We start from the raw sequence: 21131 nt of genomic DNA, 5'->3' as shown, positions 1-21131 counted from the left end.
GTGGCGTAGGTCACTCTAAGTCGAAGTGCACTTCTCCCCAGGCTCGTTGCCTCAACTGCGGTGAGGCCCATCCTACCTTCTCCCGTGCGTGTGTCCATTACAAGCTTGAGGCAGCCGTCCTCACCTTGAAGCACCGGGAGCGTTTATCTTTTCCTGAGGCGAGACACCAGGCTCGCTGGCTCCCGTCTTATGCTAATATCTCTTATGCTCGCGTGTTGCGCTCTTCCTCTCCCCGTTCTTCCCATCTTCCTCAGACTCACAACCGTTTCCGGGCCTTGGACCCTGATACGCCCACTGCCCCCTCCTCTGTTCCTTTGGGTTCTCTCCGGTAGGATCCACCTCCTGGGGATGTGGATCCTCCTCTGTCTGGGGTTACCCTTCTTTTTACCCGGTCTGTCTTGTCTCCTGTGTCTTCTTCCTCGTCTTCCTCCGTTCCTTCTTCCCATCCTTCCCCTCCGTCTCTTGACTCTTCCCGCCGCCTGTCGGAACGGGCTGATGTCCATCGCTCTCCAAACGGCCGTCATGTGTGCTCTCGTTCAGCTTCTCCTGTTGAGATGCTTGAATCCGTTGCCCAGTACGTAGTTGCTGGGACACTTCTCTCTTTAAGTCAGAAGCGTAAGCCTGGCTCCTCTCCTTCCTCCTCCCCGGCGGGTAAGAAGGTTTCGTTTTCTTCCTCGGCCCCTACTTCTGCCTCTCTCGCTCCTTCCCCTCCCATTTCGGTGGTTGTGCCCCCTGTTCCTGCTATGGAGGTTTCTTTAGCCCCTGCTTCCCTCTCGGTTGCTGCCCTTGCTGAGGTGCGCTCCTCTCTTTCAACTCCCCCTCTTCCTGCTGCTGTCCTTGATTGCTCCCCTCCGTTATCTCCTCCTCTTCCTCCTCCGGTCCCCGCCCGCCCACCTCTGGTCTGTTCTCCCGCCTCCTTCCCTCCGTCTTTGCTCAGTTTACCCATGCCCCCTAACCCTGACTTTGCTGACCCTGATCCCGACCCTGATATTCTTTAACGTGCTATGTTGCTCTTTCGCCTTTGTTTCTTCCTTGTTCTCTGTTGTTGTCCTTTCTCTTCTCGTCGATGTCTATTCTTCAATGGAACGTTCCAGGTTATTACGCCAATTTCCTCGAACTCCAACTTCTGATTTCGCGGTTTTCGCCCCTTTGTGTCTGTCTCCAGGAGCCGATGCTTCATGCTCGTCCTGGTCGTTTTCGTGGCTATTCCTTTCTCTCCCTTCCCCCCCAGCCGTTGCTGGGGCTCTTAATTCTTCTAACTCTTGATTCGCGCTGATGTTCCCTTTGTTCCTTTACTTTTTCCTTCACCTCTCCATTGTTCTGCTGCTCGTATCTTTGTGGGGAAATGGTACACAGTTTGTTCCATTTATCTCCCCTCGAGTGTCCCGCTTTCTCTTCCTGGTTTGAAACACCTAGACTCCTTGCCGGAGCCTGTGCTCCTGCTGGGTGATTTCAATTGTCGTCATTCTCTTTGGGGTGATGTTCTGACGAATACCCGAGGTCGCCTTCTTGAGCCGTTTCTCCTCTCTTCTTCCCTGTCTCTTCTGAATTCTGGTGAGCCCACTCATTTGGACTCTCGGACTCGCACCCTTTCCTGTCTTCATCTTTCTCTCTGCTCTTCTTCTCTTTACTTAGATTTCACGTGGCAGGTTCTTGATGACCTCCATGGCAGTGATCATTTTCCCATCCTTGTTTCCTTTTTCTTTTTTCTCCCTTCCCTCTCTTTCCCTAGGTGGCAGTTGGCTAAGGCGAACTGGACCCTATTTACCCTCAGTGCTGCTCTCTCTGATCTCTCCCTTCTGCCTCTCTCTCTTGCGCTCTCCTCCTTTTTCATGACACTGTCTTCGACGCTGCCCTCCGCTATATTCCTCGCTCTTCCTCACGGGGTCCACGGAAGTGCGTTCCCTGGTGGAATGCGGACTGTGCTCGGGCTGTCCGCTGTAAGCATGCAGCCTGGAAGAGGCACCGCCGTAGGCAGATGACCGATTCTTTTCTTTTCTTTCGGAAAGCGAGTGCAGTGGCCCGTAGGGCCATCCGTATGGCTGAACGTGAATGTTGGGCATCTTATGTCTCAACAATTACGTCCGAAATTCCTCTGCCCCAGATCTGGAAGCGTATCCGCAAGGTAGCGGGTAAGTTTGTTCCCGATGTTTCACCAGTCCTTCACCTCCATGTTACTTTTGTGACGGACCCGTTGCAGGTCGCTTCCGAACTGGGTTCCCACTTTTCTTCTGTTAGCTCTGGTCTTCATCTTCCCCAATCTTTCCTTCTTCGTAAACCTGTCCTTGAGTCTCGTCCTTTAGATTTCTGCACCCGTCTTCAGCTTCCCTATAATGATCCCTTCTCTCTCTCTGAACTTCGTTCTGCCCTGGCCCTCTGCGGTTCTACGGCGGCGGGCTCCGATGGTATTCATTATGAGATGCTTCGCCATCTCCCTCTGTGCACGTCTCAGTATTTATTGAGTCTGTATAATCGGATCTGGGAGTCGTCGTCAGTCCCTGAGGACTGGCTCGATGCCGTTGTCCTCCCTGTTCGCAAACCGGGGTCTCTGGGTACTTCCCCTACGGACTTTCGCCCTATTGCCCTCACAAGTTGTGTCTGCAAACTCTTTGAACGTATGGTTAACGTTCGTCTGATGTGGTTTCTGGAACACCATCACCTCCTCTCCCCTTCTCAATTTGGTTTCCGCAAGTGCTGCAGCACGACAGATGTCCTGGTGAACTTGGAGGTCTATATTCGTACTGTTTTTGCTGTGAAGACCTCTGTTGTTGCCGTCCTTTTTGACCTAGAAAAGGCTTACGACTCCACTTTGCGAGATCATATTCTATCTCAACTTCATTCTTTTGGCCTTCGTGGTCATCTCCCTTTCTTTCTCCGCAGCTTCCTCTCTCGTCGTTCCTTTCGGGTGCGCCTTGGTACCGCTCTCTCTGCCTCTTTTCAGCAATACGAAGGTGTGCCCCAGGGTAGTGTTCTGAGCACTACTCTTTTTCTGGTTGCCCTCAATGGTCTTCTTTCCTCTCTTCCTTCAGGTGTCTTCTCCGCTCTCTATGTCGATGATCTTACCCTTTGTTGTCAGGGAGATGATTCGCCTCTCCTTCAACGCCGGCTTCAACATGCAATTGATGCCGTGTCGTCTTGGGCCACCGATCATGGCTTCAAGTTCTCTACTTCTAAGACTTGTGCCATGACTTTTACGCGGAAACGGGTCGTTCTTCGTCCCTCTTTGTCACTTTATGGTCATCCCCTTGAATACAAAGATTCCGCAAAGCTTTTGGGGTTATTCCTTTGCTTTGGGGGTTATTTCGCCGTCTTGATGCTTTGCACCATACTGGGTTGCGCCTCAGTTCTAGTGCCTTTCGTTCGACTCCCATCCTTAGCTTGTATGTTGACACTGGCTTCCTGTCTCTCCAGGACCGCCGTGATCGCTACTGTCTTCGCTATCTTGCGCGGTCTTTACAACATCCTTCTTCTCGCCTCTGTCGTGCTTTAACTTTTACCCCTCCTGCGGTTCCTGTTCCTCTTCACCACCTCCCTCTTTCTGTCCGGTTATCTCGCCTACAAGATTCTCTTTCCGTTCGTATTTCTAATATTTCTCCTCGTGTTGTTCCGTCTTTGCCCCCGTGGAGAGTCCCTCTTCCGCAGTTTTGTACATCTTTGACCCGTATCACTAAAGCTTTTACCCCTCCTACGGTTCTAAAACGCCTTTTCCTTGAGCACTTTTCTTCTCACTCCCGCTCCGTTTCTGTCTTCACCGATGGGTCTAAGTCTGCGGACGGTGTTGGCTACTGTGTTGTTTTTCCTGATCGCACTTATATGTGTCGCTTACCTCCGGAGACTAGCATCTTTACAGCGGAGCTTTATGCTATTCTCTATGCTCTTCGTCTCCTGCTTTCTCGTTGTCAGTCTTCCTTTGTAGTTGTTGTTGACTCTCGTAGTGCCCTCATGGCTCTCGGGTACTTTAATTCGGTTCATCCAGTAGTTGTCGAGATCCAGCTGTTTTAGCTGTTTCTTGTTCACAGTAAATTTAAGTCGGTTGAGTTTTGTTGTGTTCCCATCCATATTGGTGTGTATTGAAATGAGCGTGCGGATACTGCCGCCAAGGAAGCTGTCCGCTCTTGTCCCATCTCTCGTAAAGGTGTTCCATTTTCCGACTTTTACCCGGTTATCCATTCCTCCGTCCTTACCCGTTGGCAGGCTTCTTGGTCGTCTGTTACTGGTAACAAACTGCGTACTCTTAAATGTTGCGTTTCCTCGTGGCCGTCCTCCTACCACCGTAACCGGCGATGGGAAACAGCTCTGGCAAGGTTGCGTATTGGCCATACTCGCTTAACCCATGGTTACTTGATGGAGTGCCGCCCTGCTCCTTATTGTCCTAGTTGCATTGTCCCTCTTACGGTCGTGCATGTCCTTCTTGAATGTCCTGACTTCCAGGACGAGCGTGTGTCTTGCTTTCCAACCGCCCCACGCGGTCACCTGTCCCCTGAATAGAATTCTTGGTGACTCGGATACTTTTGATATCGTTCGCCTTATGCGTTTTTGTTCTCGTATTGGAGTATTCAGTTGTGTATTTGTGAACTAAAGTCTTTGAAAATGTAATAAGTTTTACGAAACGCGCTCGTGTCGCGTCAGACTAGAAATAAAAATGAATTTTGGAGAATTGATTTTTGATTTACCTCCAACAGTGAAAAGAAATGTACGAAAGATTGAGAAAATTCGTGTTAGAATTATTAATCTTACTTTTTCGGTCATATTTAATAATATATGTCTACAGGAAAGACTGCTACCAAAATATACTAATATATATATATATATATATATATATATATATATATATATATATATATATATATATATATATATATATATATATATATATATATATATATTGGTGTATACTGGCAGCAGGTTTTCTTTCAAACATGTTTCATTGAATATGACCGCATATTCTGTATTTATTATTTTCTGGTTTAGGGCTTCTATCCCTCTAACTATTTTCTTAGCATCAGGGCTTAATTGAAATAGGAGTTCTCCAAAACTCATTTTCGTACTTTTAAGGTGAAGAAAAGAAGTGATTTACTATAGAGTGTATTACACTTATTTGTATAATTTGCACGACGTTTCGAACCTCCATGGTTCATTCTCAAGTGAACAGATCTTACAATACTAGTTGATTTTATACCCGCATTAGGTCAGGTGATAATACAATGAAGGTGAAAACATGGGGGGATACATAAGGGATAAACATAGGGGCTGCAGAAGGCTTATTGGCCCATACGAGGCATCTCCTATCTAAACACAAAGATTAATCCAGTGTAATTGGCCTGTTATGTTGGACATTGTCTTCTGTGTTGGCATCAATATGTTCTTGTCTTGTCCTTACTCTCACGGTGGGTAGAGTAAATAGTTCCGTGATTTGGGTGTTCAAGAACACCCAAATCTTGATTTGGGTGATTTGGGTGATTTGATTTGATTTGATTTGGGTGTTCAAGAACACCCAAATCACGGAACTATTTACTCTACCCACCATGAGAGTAAGGACAAGACAAGAACATATTGATGCCAACACAGAAGACAATGTCCAACATAACAGGCCAATTACACTGGATTAATCTTTGTGTTTAGATAGGAGATGCCTCGTATGGGCCAATAAGCCTTCTGCAGCCCCTATGTTTATCCCTTATGTATCCCCCCATGTTTTCACCTTCATTGTATTATCACCTGACCTAATGCGGGTATAAAATCAACTAGTATTGTAAGATCTGTTCACTTGAGAATGAACCATGGAGGTTCGAAACGTCGTGCAAATTATACAAATAAGTGTAATACACTCTATAGTAAATCACTTCTTTTCTTCACCTTAAAAGTACGAAAATGAGTTTTGGAGAACTCCTATTTCAATTAAGCCCTGATGCTAAGAAAATAGTTAGAGGGATAGAAGCCCTAAACCAGAAAATAATAAATACAGAATATGCGGTCATATTCAATGAAAAAAAAAAAATATATATATATATATATATATATATATATATATATATATATATATATATATATATATATATATATATATATATATATATATATATGGACTCTGAATAATTAAATACTATCTACTATGAAAAACTGATTAAATCTCAGCTGTGACAGAGGGATGTAGATGCAGTCCACTGTACGCCAGTCTGGAAACAGTTTGAGATAGTGATACTTGGAGCACGTGAGGTTTTGGCGGTCACACGCTTCCGCAGGGGTGTTGCACCATGCTGCAATAATGATAATTCCGTAATTTCCACCTCCAAACTAGTATTCACACACATATAAGGTAATATCTAAATATTTGGAGGGGAAAGAGCTGCACTTACATGGGATTATTTTTTACGTCCGCATCATAACGACATGGCACCTACATGATCTTATTTAAGAGCTCATTAAATAGAACAAATGAGGTAAAAATGCCTGCCGAACTGGTGTCCGTGATTCTGGTAAGCTGCGCCCTCAATCCAGCATCTCGGGATGTAAGGATGCCGTCAGGATGGTAAGATTTGTTGGACCGCTTCGGAGCACCTTCACGCTTGTTGATCGAATATGGTGAGAGTCCTCTCTCCTCCCTCCCCAAAGTCGCGCATGCACAATAGCTCACCTTGAGGATTCGAGTATAAATTATATTTATTTATTAACGCTAAATAGGGAAGGGGGCGTGTATGAACACTCTTGATGGTTTAGATAAATACTTTATGCGGTGATGTTTTAATTCTCACAGTGCACGTCAGTTAATGTAGACGGCACAAATAAAACAATACTTGCTTGGTGGTGGAAATGATGTTAGATTATGATATGATTTACTGGAACAGAGATTAAGCTGGGTAAGGAAATTCAAGTAAACTATTGTATACTAAAAGTATACCTATTACTAAATTATTATTCCTGATAAAGGAAAGTAAATGGTTACATTGGTGTTAGATCTACTCGTATGTGGAAATTTTATCTCCTTGCGTGGCTGACGCAACACTACACAATTCTAGGAGAAATTACATGATGTTCCACAACCTAATACAGTAAATTCTACAATAGTAAACTACATATTAGTAGTGTTAGTTAATTATTACGCTTAGTACAGGAAATACATCCTGTTGTATTAAGGATTAATAAATGAATATTAGATGTGTATGAAACCTAATATAGGAAATACATCCTGTTGTATTAGGGATGAGAATAACTGTTGGAAATTTCCCACACACAGAGCCATCTGGAAAGGCATAGGATTCAGTCGGTTTGTGAATTTCAAAATGACTGTCATTAGCTTCTAATGTTATACATCTCAAAATTTCAGTGTTATAAATTTGTTTTACACTGATGGGGGTATAATGCAAAGAGACCTGCACATCTTTCCAAGGGGGAATATAGTGAACAGTTGTATCAGGATTAAGAGGCACATTCAGTTTTTAAGATTATAAGCACAACAACTGAGCCACACACTGTAAGGAGCTTTTTGCGGCGGATGAGGGAACAGTCGGAATTGTTAACAATGGATCTCAATTTAATTTGAATAGAGCGGGGTGGGGGGGGGGAACCATTATTTTTCAAAGTTTTGGCTCAAAACATAGTACTAAGTAGAACTATTCTTTCGTAAATTGAAGGTAAGTTTAGTTCCTTCCTCATGTTAACAATTCTGACAGTTCTAGGACAACCCAGGATGATGCGCATGGCATCATTCTGTACTACATCTAGGCCTTGTAATTGTTTAGGAGAAAAATTTAGAAGATGCAAGGCATAATAATCAACAACAGATCGTATAAAGGCAATATTAAAACTATGAGCATATTTTCTGTTAATGCCAAATCCTTTGCCAACAAGAGTTTTGTGAGGTGTAAGACACTCAACAAGTTTTTTGCGCAGGTTGCTGATGAGATTTGTATCATGAACCTCGACTCCAAGATATTTATAAGACTCACACGTCTCTATGGGCACTCCATTAAGAGTATAGTTAACATGAAGAGAATGAGGATTAAGAACCCTTGTTTTATGAGATTATGAGGCCATATTCTACTACTTTCTTGGAGAATGCATCAAGTAACACTTGTAACCTTGGTTTACTGTGTGTCATAATACAAATATCATCAGCATAACATATAACAGTTTCAGTAGGTTGTACAGGTATGTCATGGATAAGTTTGTGCTTAAGTATATTGAAGAGCATAGGGCTTAGGACACCACCTTGAGGTATGCCTATTTCGAATGCATCTTTTCTTGTACTTTTTACAAGAAACGCTGCCCTCCGCTATATTCCTCGCTCTTCCTCACGGGGTCCACGGAAGTGCGTTCCCTGGTGGAATGCGGACTGTGCTCGGGCTGTCCGCTGTAAGCATGCAGCCTGGAAGAGGCACCGCCGTAGGCAGATGACCGATTCTTTTCTTTTCTTTCGGAAAGCGAGTGCAGTGGCCCATAGGGCCATCCGTATGGCTGAACGTGAATGTTGGGCATCTTATGTCTCAACAATTACGTCCGAAATTCCTCTGCCCCAGATCTGGAAGCGTATCCGCAAGGTAGCGGGTAAGTTTGTTCCCGATGTTTCACCAGTCCTTCACCTCCATGTTACTTTTGTGACGGACCCGTTGCAGGTCGCTTCCGAACTGGGTTCCCACTTTTCTTCTGTTAGCTCTGGTCTTCATCTTCCCCAATCTTTCCTTCTTCGTAAACCTGTCCTTGAGTCTCGTCCTTTAGATTTCTGCACCCGTCTTCAGCTTCCCTATAATGATCCCTTCTCTCTCTCTGAACTTCGTTCTGCTCTGGCCCTCTGCGGTTCTACGGCGGCGGGCTCCGATGGTATTCATTATGAGATGCTTCGCCATCTCCCTCTGTGCACGTCTCAGTATTTATTGAGTCTGTATAATCGGATCTGGGAGTCGTCGTCAGTCCCTGAGGACTGGCTCGATGCCGTTGTTCTCCCTGTTCGCAAACCGGGGTCTCTGGGTACTTCCCCTACGGACTTTCGCCCTATTGCCCTCACAAGTTGTGTCTGCAAACTCTTTGAACGTATGGTTAACGTTCGTCTGATGTGGTTCCTGGAACACCATCACCTCCTCTCCCCTTCTCAATTTGGTTTCCGCAAGTGCTGCAGCACGACAGATGTCCTGGTGAACTTGGAGGTCTATATTCGTACTGCTTTTGCTGTGAAGACCTCTGTTGTTGCCGTCCTTTTTGACCTAGAAAAGGCTTACGACTCCACTTTGCGAGATCATATTCTATCTCAACTTCATTCTTTTGGCCTTCGTGGTCATCTCCCTTTCTTTCTCCGCAGCTTCCTCTCTCGTCGTTCCTTTCGGGTGCGCCTTGGTACCGCTCTCTCTGCCTCTTTTCAGCAATACGAAGGTGTGCCCCAGGGTAGTGTTCTGAGCACTACTCTTTTTCTGGTTGCCCTCAATGGTCTTCTTTCCTCTCTTCCTTCAGGTGTCTTCTCCGCTCTCTATGTCGATGATCTTACCCTTTGTTGTCAGGGAGATGATTCGCCTCTCCTTCAACGCCGGCTTCAACATGCAATTGATGCCGTGTCGTCTTGGGCCACCGATCATGGCTTCAAGTTCTCTACTTCTAAGACTTGTGCCATGACTTTTACGCGGAAACGGGTCGTTCTTCGTCCCTCTTTGTCACTTTATGGTCATCCCCTTGAATACAAAGATTCCGCAAAGCTTTTGGGGTTATTCCTTTGCTTTGGGGGTTATTTCGCCGTCTTGATGCTTTGCACCATACTGGGTTGCGCCTCAGTTCTAGTGCCTTTCGTTCGACTCCCATCCTTAGCTTGTATGTTGACACTGGCTTCCTGTCTCTCCAGGACCGCCGTGATCGCTACTGTCTTCGCTATCTTGCGCGGTCTTTACAACATCCTTCTTCTCGCCTCTGTCGTGCTTTAACTTTTACCCCTCCTGCGGTTCCTGTTCCTCTTCACCACCTCCCTCTTTCTGTCCGGTTATCTCGCCTACAAGATTCTCTTTCCGTTCGTATTTCTAATATTTCTCCTCGTGTTGTTCCGTCTTTGCCCCCGTGGAGAGTCCCTCTTCCGCAGTTTTGTACATCTTTGACCCGTATCACTAAAGCTTTTACCCCTCCTACGGTTCTAAAACGCCTTTTCCTTGAGCACTTTTCTTCTCACTCCCGCTCCGTTTCTGTCTTCACCGATGGGTCTAAGTCTGCGGACGGTGTTGGCTACTCTGTTGTTTTTCCTGATCGCACTTATATGTGTCGCTTACCTCCGGAGACTAGCATCTTTACAGCGGAGCTTTATGCTATTCTCTATGCTCTTCGTCTCCTGCTTTCTCGTTGTCAGTCTTCCTTTGTAGTTGTTGTTGACTCTCGTAGTGCCCTCATGGCTCTCGGGTACTTTAATTCGGTTCATCCAGTAGTTGTCGAGATCCAGCTGTTTTAGCTGTTTCTTGTTCACAGTAAATTTAAGTCGGTTGAGTTTTGTTGTGTTCCCATCCATATTGGTGTGTATTGAAATGAGCGTGCGGATACTGCCGCCAAGGAAGCTGTCCGCTCTTGTCCCATCTCTCGTAAAGGTGTTCCATTTTCCGACTTTTACCCGGTTATCCATTCCTCCGTCCTTACCCGTTGGCAGGCTTCTTGGTCGTCTGTTACTGGTAACAAACTGCGTACTCTTAAATGTTGCGTTTCCTTGTGGCCGTCCTCCTACCACCGTAACCGGCGATGGGAAACAGCTCTGGCAAGGTTGCGTATTGGCCATACTCGCTTAACCCATGGTTACTTGATGGAGTGCCGCCCTGCTCCTTATTGTCCTAGTTGCATTGTCCCTCTTACGGTCGTGCATGTCCTTCTTGAATGTCCTGACTTCCAGGACGAGCGTGTGTCTTGCTTTCCAACCGCCCCACGCGGTCACCTGTCCCCTGAATAGAATTCTTGGTGACTCGGATACTTTTGATATCGTTCGCCTTATGCGTTTTTGTTCTCGTATTGGAGTATTCAGTTGTGTATTTGTGAACTAAAGTCTTTGAAAATGTAATAAGTTTTACGAAACGCGCTCGTGTCGCGTCAGACTAGAAATAAAAATGAATTTTGGAGAATTGATTTTTGATTTACCTCCAACAGTGAAAAGAAATGTACGAAAGATTGAGAAAATTCGTGTTAGAATTATTAATCTTACTTTTTCGGTCATATTTAATAATATATGTCTACAGGAAAGACTGCTACCAAAATATACTAATATATATATATATATATATATATATATATATATATATATATATATATTGGTGTATACTGGCAGCAGGTTTTCTTTCAAACATGTTTCATTGAATATGACCGCATATTCTGTATTTATTATTTTCTGGTTTAGGGCTTCTATCCCTCTAACTATTTTCTTAGCATCAGGGCTTAATTGAAATAGGAGTTCTCCAAAACTCATTTTCGTACTTTTAAGGTGAAGAAAAGAAGTGATTTACTATAGAGTGTATTACACTTATTTGTATAATTTGCACGACGTTTCGAACCTCCATGGTTCATTCTCAAGTGAACAGATCTTACAATACTAGTTGATTTTATACCCGCATTAGGTCAGGTGATAATACAATGAAGGTGAAAACATGGGGGGATACATAAGGGATAAACATAGGGGCTGCAGAAGGCTTATTGGCCCATACGAGGCATCTCCTATCTAAACACAAAGATTAATCCAGTGTAATTGGCCTGTTATGTTGGACATTGTCTTCTGTGTTGGCATCAATATGTTCTTGTCTTGTCCTTACTCTCACGGTGGGTAGAGTAAATAGTTCCGTGATTTGGGTGTTCAAGAACACCCAAATCTTGATTTGGGTGATTTGGGTGATTTGATTTGATTTGATTTGGGTGTTCAAGAACACCCAAATCACGGAACTATTTACTCTACCCACCATGAGAGTAAGGACAAGACAAGAACATATTGATGCCAACACAGAAGACAATGTCCAACATAACAGGCCAATTACACTGGATTAATCTTTGTGTTTAGATAGGAGATGCCTCGTATGGGCCAATAAGCCTTCTGCAGCCCCTATGTTTATCCCTTATGTATCCCCCCATGTTTTCACCTTCATTGTATTATCACCTGACCTAATGCGGGTATAAAATCAACTAGTATTGTAAGATCTGTTCACTTGAGAATGAACCATGGAGGTTCGAAACGTCGTGCAAATTATACAAATAAGTGTAATACACTCTATAGTAAATCACTTCTTTTCTTCACCTTAAAAGTACGAAAATGAGTTTTGGAGAACTCCTATTTCAATTAAGCCCTGATGCTAAGAAAATAGTTAGAGGGATAGAAGCCCTAAACCAGAAAATAATAAATACAGAATATGCGGTCATATTCAATGAAAAAAAAAAAAATATATATATATATATATATATATATATATATATATATATATATATATATATATATATATATATATATATATATATATGGACTCTGAATAATTAAATACTATCTACTATGAAAAACTGATTAAATCTCAGCTGTGACAGAGGGATGTACATGCAGTCCACTGTACGCCAGTCTGGAAACAGTTTGAGATAGTGATACTTGGAGCACGTGAGGTTTTGGCGGTCACACGCTTCCGCAGGGGTGTTGCACCATGCTGCAATAATGATAATTCCGTAATTTCCACCTCCAAACTAGTATTCACACACATATAAGGTAATATCTAAATATTTGGAGGGGAAAGAGCTGCACTTACATGGGATTATTTTTTACGTCCGCATCATAACGACATGGCACCTACATGATCTTATTTAAGAGCTTATTAAATAGAACAAATGAGGTAAAAATGCCTGCCGAACTGGTGTCCGTGATTCTGGTAAGCTGCGCCCTCAATCCAGCATCTCGGGATGTAAGGATGCCGTCAGGATGGTAAGATTTGTTGGACCGCTTCGGAGCACCTTCACGCTTGTTGATCGAATATGGTGAGAGTCCTCTCTCCTCCCTCCCCAAAGTCGCGCATGCACAATAGCTCACCTTGAGGATTCGAGTATAAATTATATTTATTTATTAACGCTAAATAGGGAAGGGGGCGTTTATGAACACTCTTGATGGTTTAGATAAATACTTTATGCGGTGATGTTTTAATTCTCACAGTGCACGTCAGTTAATGTAGACGGCACAAATAAAACAATACTTGCTTGGTGGTGGAAATGATGTTAGATTATGATATGATTTACTGGAACAGAGATTAAGCTGGGTAAGGAAATTCCAGTAAACTATTGTATACTAAAGTATACCTATTACTAAATTATTATTCCTGATAAAGGAAAGTAAATGGTTACATTGGTGTTAGATCTACTCGTATGTGGAAATTTTATCTCCTTGCGTGGCTGACGCAACACTACACAATTCTAGGAGAAATTACATGATGTTCCACAACCTAATACAATAAATTCTACAATACTAAACTACATATTAGTAGTGTTAGTTAATTATTACGCTTAGTACAGGAAATACATCCTGTTGTATTAAGGATTAATAAATGAATATTAGATGTGTATGAAACCTAATATAGGAAATACATCCTGTTGTATTAGGGATGAGAAGAACTGTTGGAAATTTCCAACACACAGAGCCATCAGGAAAGGCATAGGATTCAGTCGGTTTGTGAATTTCAAAATGACTGTCATTAGCTTCTATTGTTATACATCTCAAAATTTCAGTGTTATAAATTTGTTTTACACTGATGGGGGTATAATGCAAAGAGACCTGCACATCTTTCCAAGGGGGAATATAGTGAACAGTTGTATCAGGATTAAGAGGCACATTCAGTTTTTAAGATTATAAGCACAACAACTGAGCCACACACTGTAAGGAGCTTTTTGCGGCGGATGAAGGAACAGTCAGAATTGTTTAGAATGGATCTCTATTTAATTTGAATAGAGCTGGGGGGGGGGGGACCATTATTTTTCAAAGTTTTGGCACAAAACATAGTACTAAGTTGAACTATTCTTTCGTAAATTGAAGGTAAGTTTAGTTCCTTCCTCATGTTAACAATTCTGACAGTTCTAGGACAACCCAGGAAGATGTGCATGGCATCATTATGTACTACATCTAGGCCTTGTAATTGTTTAGGAGAAAAATTAAGAAGATGCAAGGCATAATAATCAACAACAGATCGTATAAAGGCAATATTAAAACTATGAGCATATTTTATGTTAATGCCAAATCCTTTGCCAACAAGAGTTTTGTGAGGTTTAAGACACTCAACAAGTTTTTTGCGCAGGTTGCTGACGAGATTTGTATCATTAACCTCGACTCCAAGATATTTATAAGACTCTTACGTCTCTATGGGCACTCCATTAATAGTATAGTTAACATGGAGAGAGTGAGGATTAAGAACCCTTGTTTTATCAACAGAGATTATGAGGCCACATTCTACTACTTTCTTGGAGAATGCATCAAGTAACACATATAGCCTTGGTTTACTGTGTGTCATAATACAAATATCATCAGCATAACATATAACAGTTTCAGTAGGTTGTACAGGTATGTCATGGATGAGTTTGTGCTTAAGTATATTGAAGAGCATAGGGCTTAGGACACCACCTTGAGGTATGCCTATTTCGAATGCATCTGTTCTTGTACTTTTTAACTCCTTTAAATAGGATACTAGCACGGCTGTTGGGTAGGTAGCTCTTTATCCAACTCAGAAGATTGCCTTTGATTCCAAATTCAGCAAATTGCTCTAATATTACTTCGCCATTCGCTACAACGAAAGATGACTTTAGGTCAATAAAGGCTGCCTGTGTCCCATCCTGGGAGTTTACAAAATATTCAGCAAAGCATGTTTGTGTGCTACACTTGGACATAAACCCAAATAGGTTAGGAGCCAGTTTATCTTTGACCTGAAACATGAAACGATTGAGGACAATTCTCTCCAAGACTTTACACATGCAAGATGTTAGGGAAATGGGTCTGAATTTTTGATAGTTATGTTTAGCAATTGGTATTATGAGACTTTGTGTCCATTTCTTTGGCAAGATACCTTGTGGGAGACTCATTTGATAGAGGTCAAGCAGAGGGTGGCTAGGGACATCATTCAGTAAGTTCAAAGTGTTATAACTTATACCATCCTCACCAGGGGCAGTTTGTGTAGGTTTTCCTTATGCTGATATTAATTCAAAGGGGGCTATAGCAAACTGATCTGTTTTTCCCGGTCACAGTTGAGGCATGTATATAGTAGATACATAAAAAGACGCGCCTATTCGAATGCAATGTTGTGTCAAAATTTCAAAGCAATCGGGAAAAAGGTTCCAAAGATTCCTTCACATGAAAAGCACAGTTTTTAGAAAAAGCATGTTTTCTTTACGGTCACAGACGTGACATCTATACAGAATGTATATAAAAACCTCCTCGGATGCGAATGGAACATTGTGTGAAAATTTCAAAGCAATCGGTGAAGAACTTTCGGAGATTAGCGGTTATGCACAAACGAGCATTTCCATTTATATTTATATAGATTAACCTATGGTTTATATATGAAGCGAGATCGTCGTTCTACGGTGTTGAACGGTGGACGGTAGAGCGACAGTCTCGCTTCATGGAGGACGGCTTTCAATCCCAAACCGTCCTTGTGGTAGGCCACCATTCCTCCCCTCCGTCCCATCCCAAATCCTTATCCTGACCCCATCCATGTGTTATATTGTTGTAATAGCTTGCCGATTTCCTTAGATAGTTCCCTACCCGCTTGACAATGATCAAAACTAAAGTGTAAATAAAGGTTGGTCAATAAGCTATTTTGGTCTTAATAACCATCCTGCGGCTGATAGGCCTTAAGCTCAAAGTAAAACCAAACTAGATTAGTTGTACATCAGTTACTGATGTACAACTTAAGACTAATCTGACCCTCTGACTCTGCTCCCGAGGCAGCACGACACAAGGTGTTTAAAAGTTATTTTGAAAAAAAAAATTGCCAATAATATTGAAATATTATATTGCATGGCAATAATATATATTTTTTTAAATTGCCAATGATATATATATTTTTTAAATTGCCAATAATATTGCATGCCAATAATATTGGCGCTCAATCCCCGGCCGTCCAAGTGGTTGGACACAATTCCTCTTCCTCGTCCCATTCCAAATCCTTAGCCTGGCCACTTCAAAGTGCTATATTGTCAAATTGGCTTTGGGCTTTCATCTGATAATTCCCTTCTGATACGCTAGGAAGGGCTCTCCGTTGTTCCCGCGTGTTGAGCAGCTGGTGCAGAGACTGGAGGTCTCCGGCATCATGCAGCACTGGACGGACGAGTTGGTCGCCAAGCGTGTCAGGGACGAGAAAGAGGCTGCTCAGCAGGACCACAGCGTTCTCCTGGACAATACCACACACGTGAGCACTTGACATGGTTTTCGTCCAAAGAATATCAGGAAAATTTTCACCTCAAGCTGTGAGGAACCCTCCGGTCTCTGTACAAGATGGGCTGCATGAGATTAACTGCGCGAAGTAGGGAAGGGAACTCTCAGGGGAAAGCCATTACGACTATACTGCACTTGGAAGCAATCAGGATAAGGATTTGGGTTGGGTCGTGGGAAAGGAATGGTGACCAACCACTTGGACGGTCGAGATTTGAACTCCGACCTGCATGAAGCGAGACCGTCGCTTTACCTTCCAATCCAATTGGTTGGACAGGACAATGGGGAAGATATAATCTATGAAATAGCCCTGGTTGTTCTTAAATATGGTTGAACTTATATTTCTAGACTGCTCTCAATTTCATTTCAGGATGATACCTTCCTTGTCTATAAAATTGGTATTCCTGATGATATGAGGATTATAATGAAACTGATAATGGGAATAATGGTGATAATAGTGACAGTGGTAGTGATAGTGATGATGAGGGTGTTTATGGAAATGAAGGCGATAATGATGAAGCATGCTATAGTAGTTTAATGGTTGTTGATAATGCAATTAAAGATGAAGGCAGTGACAATGTGGATGGTAATGATCATGACAATTATATAGATGATAATGGTAATGATGATAATATAAATATGATATTGATTTTAACTATGATGTTGAAAGTAAACATTAACAAAATCATAATGATGACTGAACGTCTTGATCTACAAAGCCTTGTAAAACATTCAGGAAAGAATGTTCTTGTGTAGTCATACTGTTGTTGTCGGAAATTCTGACACTAACTACTAACTCGTAGCATACCAAGCAAATGCAATCATGTTAGGCAAATAACTAACTAACCCTAAATAGCTTAATGAATCATTCAAAGAATTTTTAATTTTGTGGCTTCTCAAAGAAAATGGGACATTTACCACGTCAACAAATCTTTATTTATCTACAAAGTAATCTTATCTGTTAAAGAGTTTAGTTGCATCTTTTACGGTGTATTCACCCGGCAGGTACGCTGTGACGACTTAAGGAATTGGTAACAAATCATTTGGTTCTATATGAAATACGCACGCCCTGACGCCATATTTGCTCAACCACAAAACGAACGGATTACGTGATCATGACATGTACATGGCTTATTAAAAAAGCAAGATTCTACATAACAGCTAAGCTGTACTTCATTTTTTAAATAACATTTTATTGACTAGTAGACTAAACCATCGAAGTATAATTAAATCAATCGATGAATTTCGATTAGGATATCAGTAATACACTTCCCCAAGCTTGTGAGAAGTGGTTCCTAGCAGGATAAAATAGAATCATTCAGTCCACTAAGTAAATACTCTCCACTTAAATTAGATATAAATACTTAAAAATTAAATTAATAAACTAAATCAATGAAAATAAACATTTAATAACAAAAAAATCCTGCTGGGAGACCTTCAACCACAGCTGTTACTGAGATCCTAAATATGTATACAATAAGTGAGAATGGGGTTTTTCTCTCTGACTGTTCAGATTTGGGGGCACACGGGTTGGGCCAGCCCCACCCATATTTTCAGATGGAATGGCCTAGGGTATGGGATGGACACAGACTGAATGGAGTCACCAGAATTCGAAAGGGAACAGCGTGCCAGGGCCACATTCTGACCCCCACGACGATTTTGGGTTCTGCCCACCAGCTACAAATTTGTTAAAAAAAATTATAGTAATATACATCATTATTCACTAATCCCGGGAAAATTAACATAAATTTTCTTTTATCGATAATTTGTTCGTACTTGCATAAAACAGACGATTTTTCAACAGCTTCCAAAGAATCTCAAGCCACGGTCTTTTACAGGAGTTAGGTGTAACTATCCTTTCTTCAGTATTCCACAACGCTGAGCTCCTCTCACTGACGATGAAACAAACCACGACTCTCCATACCTAAGGCCCTCACTGGCACCACCTGGAGAGCACTACATAAAACTCTGTTCTGCTTCTGTACAACTTACGTTCACAGCCAACTAGACTATTGGTGCCAGGCATATGCGTTTGCTGTGCCTACTAACTTTCAGAGCCCTCATGCCATACAAAACAATGCCATGCGACTCATAGGTTGCGCAATGAATTCTCCTATCCTCAGCCTTCAGGGGGAAAACGGACCTCAAAAGCTTCGCCACTAGACGAGACATAATGTGTGCCAACTATCTGTCACTTTGTACCACTGCACACCCGACACCTATACAGATTAAAAATAATTCAACAGCTAGCCTACATAACCCCCCCCCCCCCCCCATCCCGCTTTCCCCACAAATCACTCGCAACATTTCTTCTCACGGGAAACAAATAACCTCATGAACCTCACTTTACTCCAAAACTATGAAACCCAACTTGCTCCCCCCCCCCCCCAAATTCCACCTTGGCTTTATACAACCCCTAAAACATGAACACAAATGGAAGTCAACATTCCAAATTCTGCACCAAACTCAGCCATAGCCTCAGTCTTTGTCTCAACAATGAAAAACGCTACTCAAAAGCCACAGCGATTTACACCGACAAATCTCGCATCCTCGTGAACATCGCACCCTCGGTCACTAGCGCTGTATGGATCCTACAATACCACCTCGAGCAGTGATGGCAGTTACCAAACCAATTACCTGTTTTCACAGCTGAATTATACGCCTTAAACTAAGCTCTACAAATAATCACAACCTTACTAGATGGGATATATACCATCTGTAGTGACTCCAAAAGTGCGATTCGATAATGGGTGTCGTATGGTGTGAATGATATGGAAGAAAGTGCAGAATAGAACCAGTGAAGAGCTGAGGTGCCATAGGCACAATCAGAGAACACTGTATAAACATTAGAGGTCCACGGTTGTTCACTGTCCTACCAGCGACCATCAGAAATATTACCGGAACAATGGACATCTTCAAGAGAAAACCAGATTGTTTTCTTCAAGGAGTGCCGAACCAACCGTGTTGTGATGGGTATGTGGGCCTGCGGGCCGCTCCAGGCAACAGCCTGGTGGACCAAACTCTCACAAGTCAAGCCTGGCCTCGGGCCGGGCTTGGGGAGTAGAAGAACTCCCAGAACCCCATCAAGCAGGTATCAAGCAGATTCAAGCAGTTATGTACTCCCCCACAAAGTGCAAAAAGTTTGTCCACCTATGCCTACAACTTCTCGATGGGGGGGAGGGAATTATCAGGGGGGAAAGCGCCAAGCCATTATGATTATATAGCACTTGGAAGGGGTCAGGATAAGGATCTGGAATGGGACGACGGGGGTAAGGAATGGTGCCCAATCACTTGGACGGTCGGGGGATTGAACGCCGACCTGCATGAAGCGAGACCATCGCTCTACTGTCCAGCCCAAATGGTTGGACCATGAGCGCCAATTATAAGGTAACGACATCTCTATCCAGTGGGTCCTAGCTCATTTTGGTATTCCTCACGTTGCACATAAAGAAGCTTTTAAAAAGATACCATCACCCAAGATTTTGTAAAGAGATGGAAAACGTCATACTCGTCTCCATATAATTGGTTTAAAAAAGAAATGGGAAAGTTGGAAATAGATATAAAACCAGAGAAATTGATGCAATCATGACCAGATTAAGACTGGGACACACCAAACTGGCAGCATACAGTTATAAATATAGAACGGTCATTAACGAACTCAGCATCCACTGTCAGGTGCCTGAAACAATCGAGCACTATCTCCACTGTTTATGACATCATAGTACCATAGTAAATTTCAAAAAAGTTTTTATCGCACTTAAAATATCCATTACCATCGACCATACATTAGGATAAGGTGACCTCTCGTGTCAAGAAAAATATCAAATAGTCAAAACTCTTGATATATATCTCCAGTCAATCAACAAAATGGGAACATTTGACCCGTGCCACATTTATACCTAGTGCCACCAAAAGCCAAACACAGAAAACAACTATCTCGCTGCAGCACCAAGGATCAGCTGACGCCATAAACACATCTCGCCCTACAGTGCGGTAAATCTCCCACCACTCGAGATGGGGTGCATCTATCGAGGGCTGAGGTTGTTGTTGTTGCGAACTCGTTGGAACGATTGGTTGGAGGCGTTTGTTTAAGTTTGGGTTTAAACTGTTCGTAGATAGTGGTAATTGATATGGAGGAAGGAGGTAATAAAAGTGTGTTTGTAGGAGAAAAAAAATGGCAAAATGATCAGGGAAAGAGAAGGGCCTCAAAATAACAATAAACTTGGGGTATATTACACTAACAGTAGCAGTCTAAGAAACAAAATAATCGATTGAAAAGCTCTTGTCTGCACAGAAAAAAATAGATATTATTGCACTTACCGTAACGTAGATGAATATATATAATAGAGAACTATTAGCTGAATATGAAATAAATGGATTTAAACTATTTCACACAGATAGATATATTTTAGACGAGGAGGGGGAGTAGCCATATATGTTAGGGAAATTTTGAAATGTAGTCTCAAAGAGGAAAACAAAATTGAGCCACACACAGAAACTATTTGGATAGAATTAAACGAAAGAGCAAATAATCTTATAATAGGAGTTATATACAGGCCACCAAACTTGAAAAGGATGGAAGCAAAGCACATATGGGATAAAATATCTAGAACATATAGGTCTAGCAGTATGTGTCATGGGTGACTTTAATTTTAGTGGAATAAATTGGTTTAACAGAACAGGGAATAATGAAGCAGAAGACTCTCTAGAATTAATTGATGATTGCTTTCTTAGCAAACACATTAAGGAACAA

General features: G+C 42.3%; 1 protein-coding gene across 1 annotated transcript in view; it reads left to right on the top strand.

Annotated features, from left to right (window-relative positions):
- The window catches only part of LOC138357135 (glutamate [NMDA] receptor subunit 1-like), a 184518-nt gene that overhangs the window by 158471 nt on the left and 4916 nt on the right, over positions 1-21131 (top strand). The window contains exon 11 of the mRNA XM_069313782.1: positions 16193-16355. Within this exon, the coding sequence (XP_069169883.1) occupies positions 16193-16355 (163 nt within the window). The remainder of the gene's footprint in view (positions 1-16192; positions 16356-21131) is intronic.

Source organism: Procambarus clarkii, chromosome 76 (genome assembly GCF_040958095.1).
Source record: "Procambarus clarkii isolate CNS0578487 chromosome 76, FALCON_Pclarkii_2.0, whole genome shotgun sequence".
In the NCBI taxonomy this organism is placed as follows: Eukaryota; Metazoa; Arthropoda; class Malacostraca; order Decapoda; family Cambaridae; genus Procambarus; species Procambarus clarkii.
Note: the sequence above shows the minus strand (reverse complement) of the source record. Positions and strands in the feature narration are given on the sequence as shown.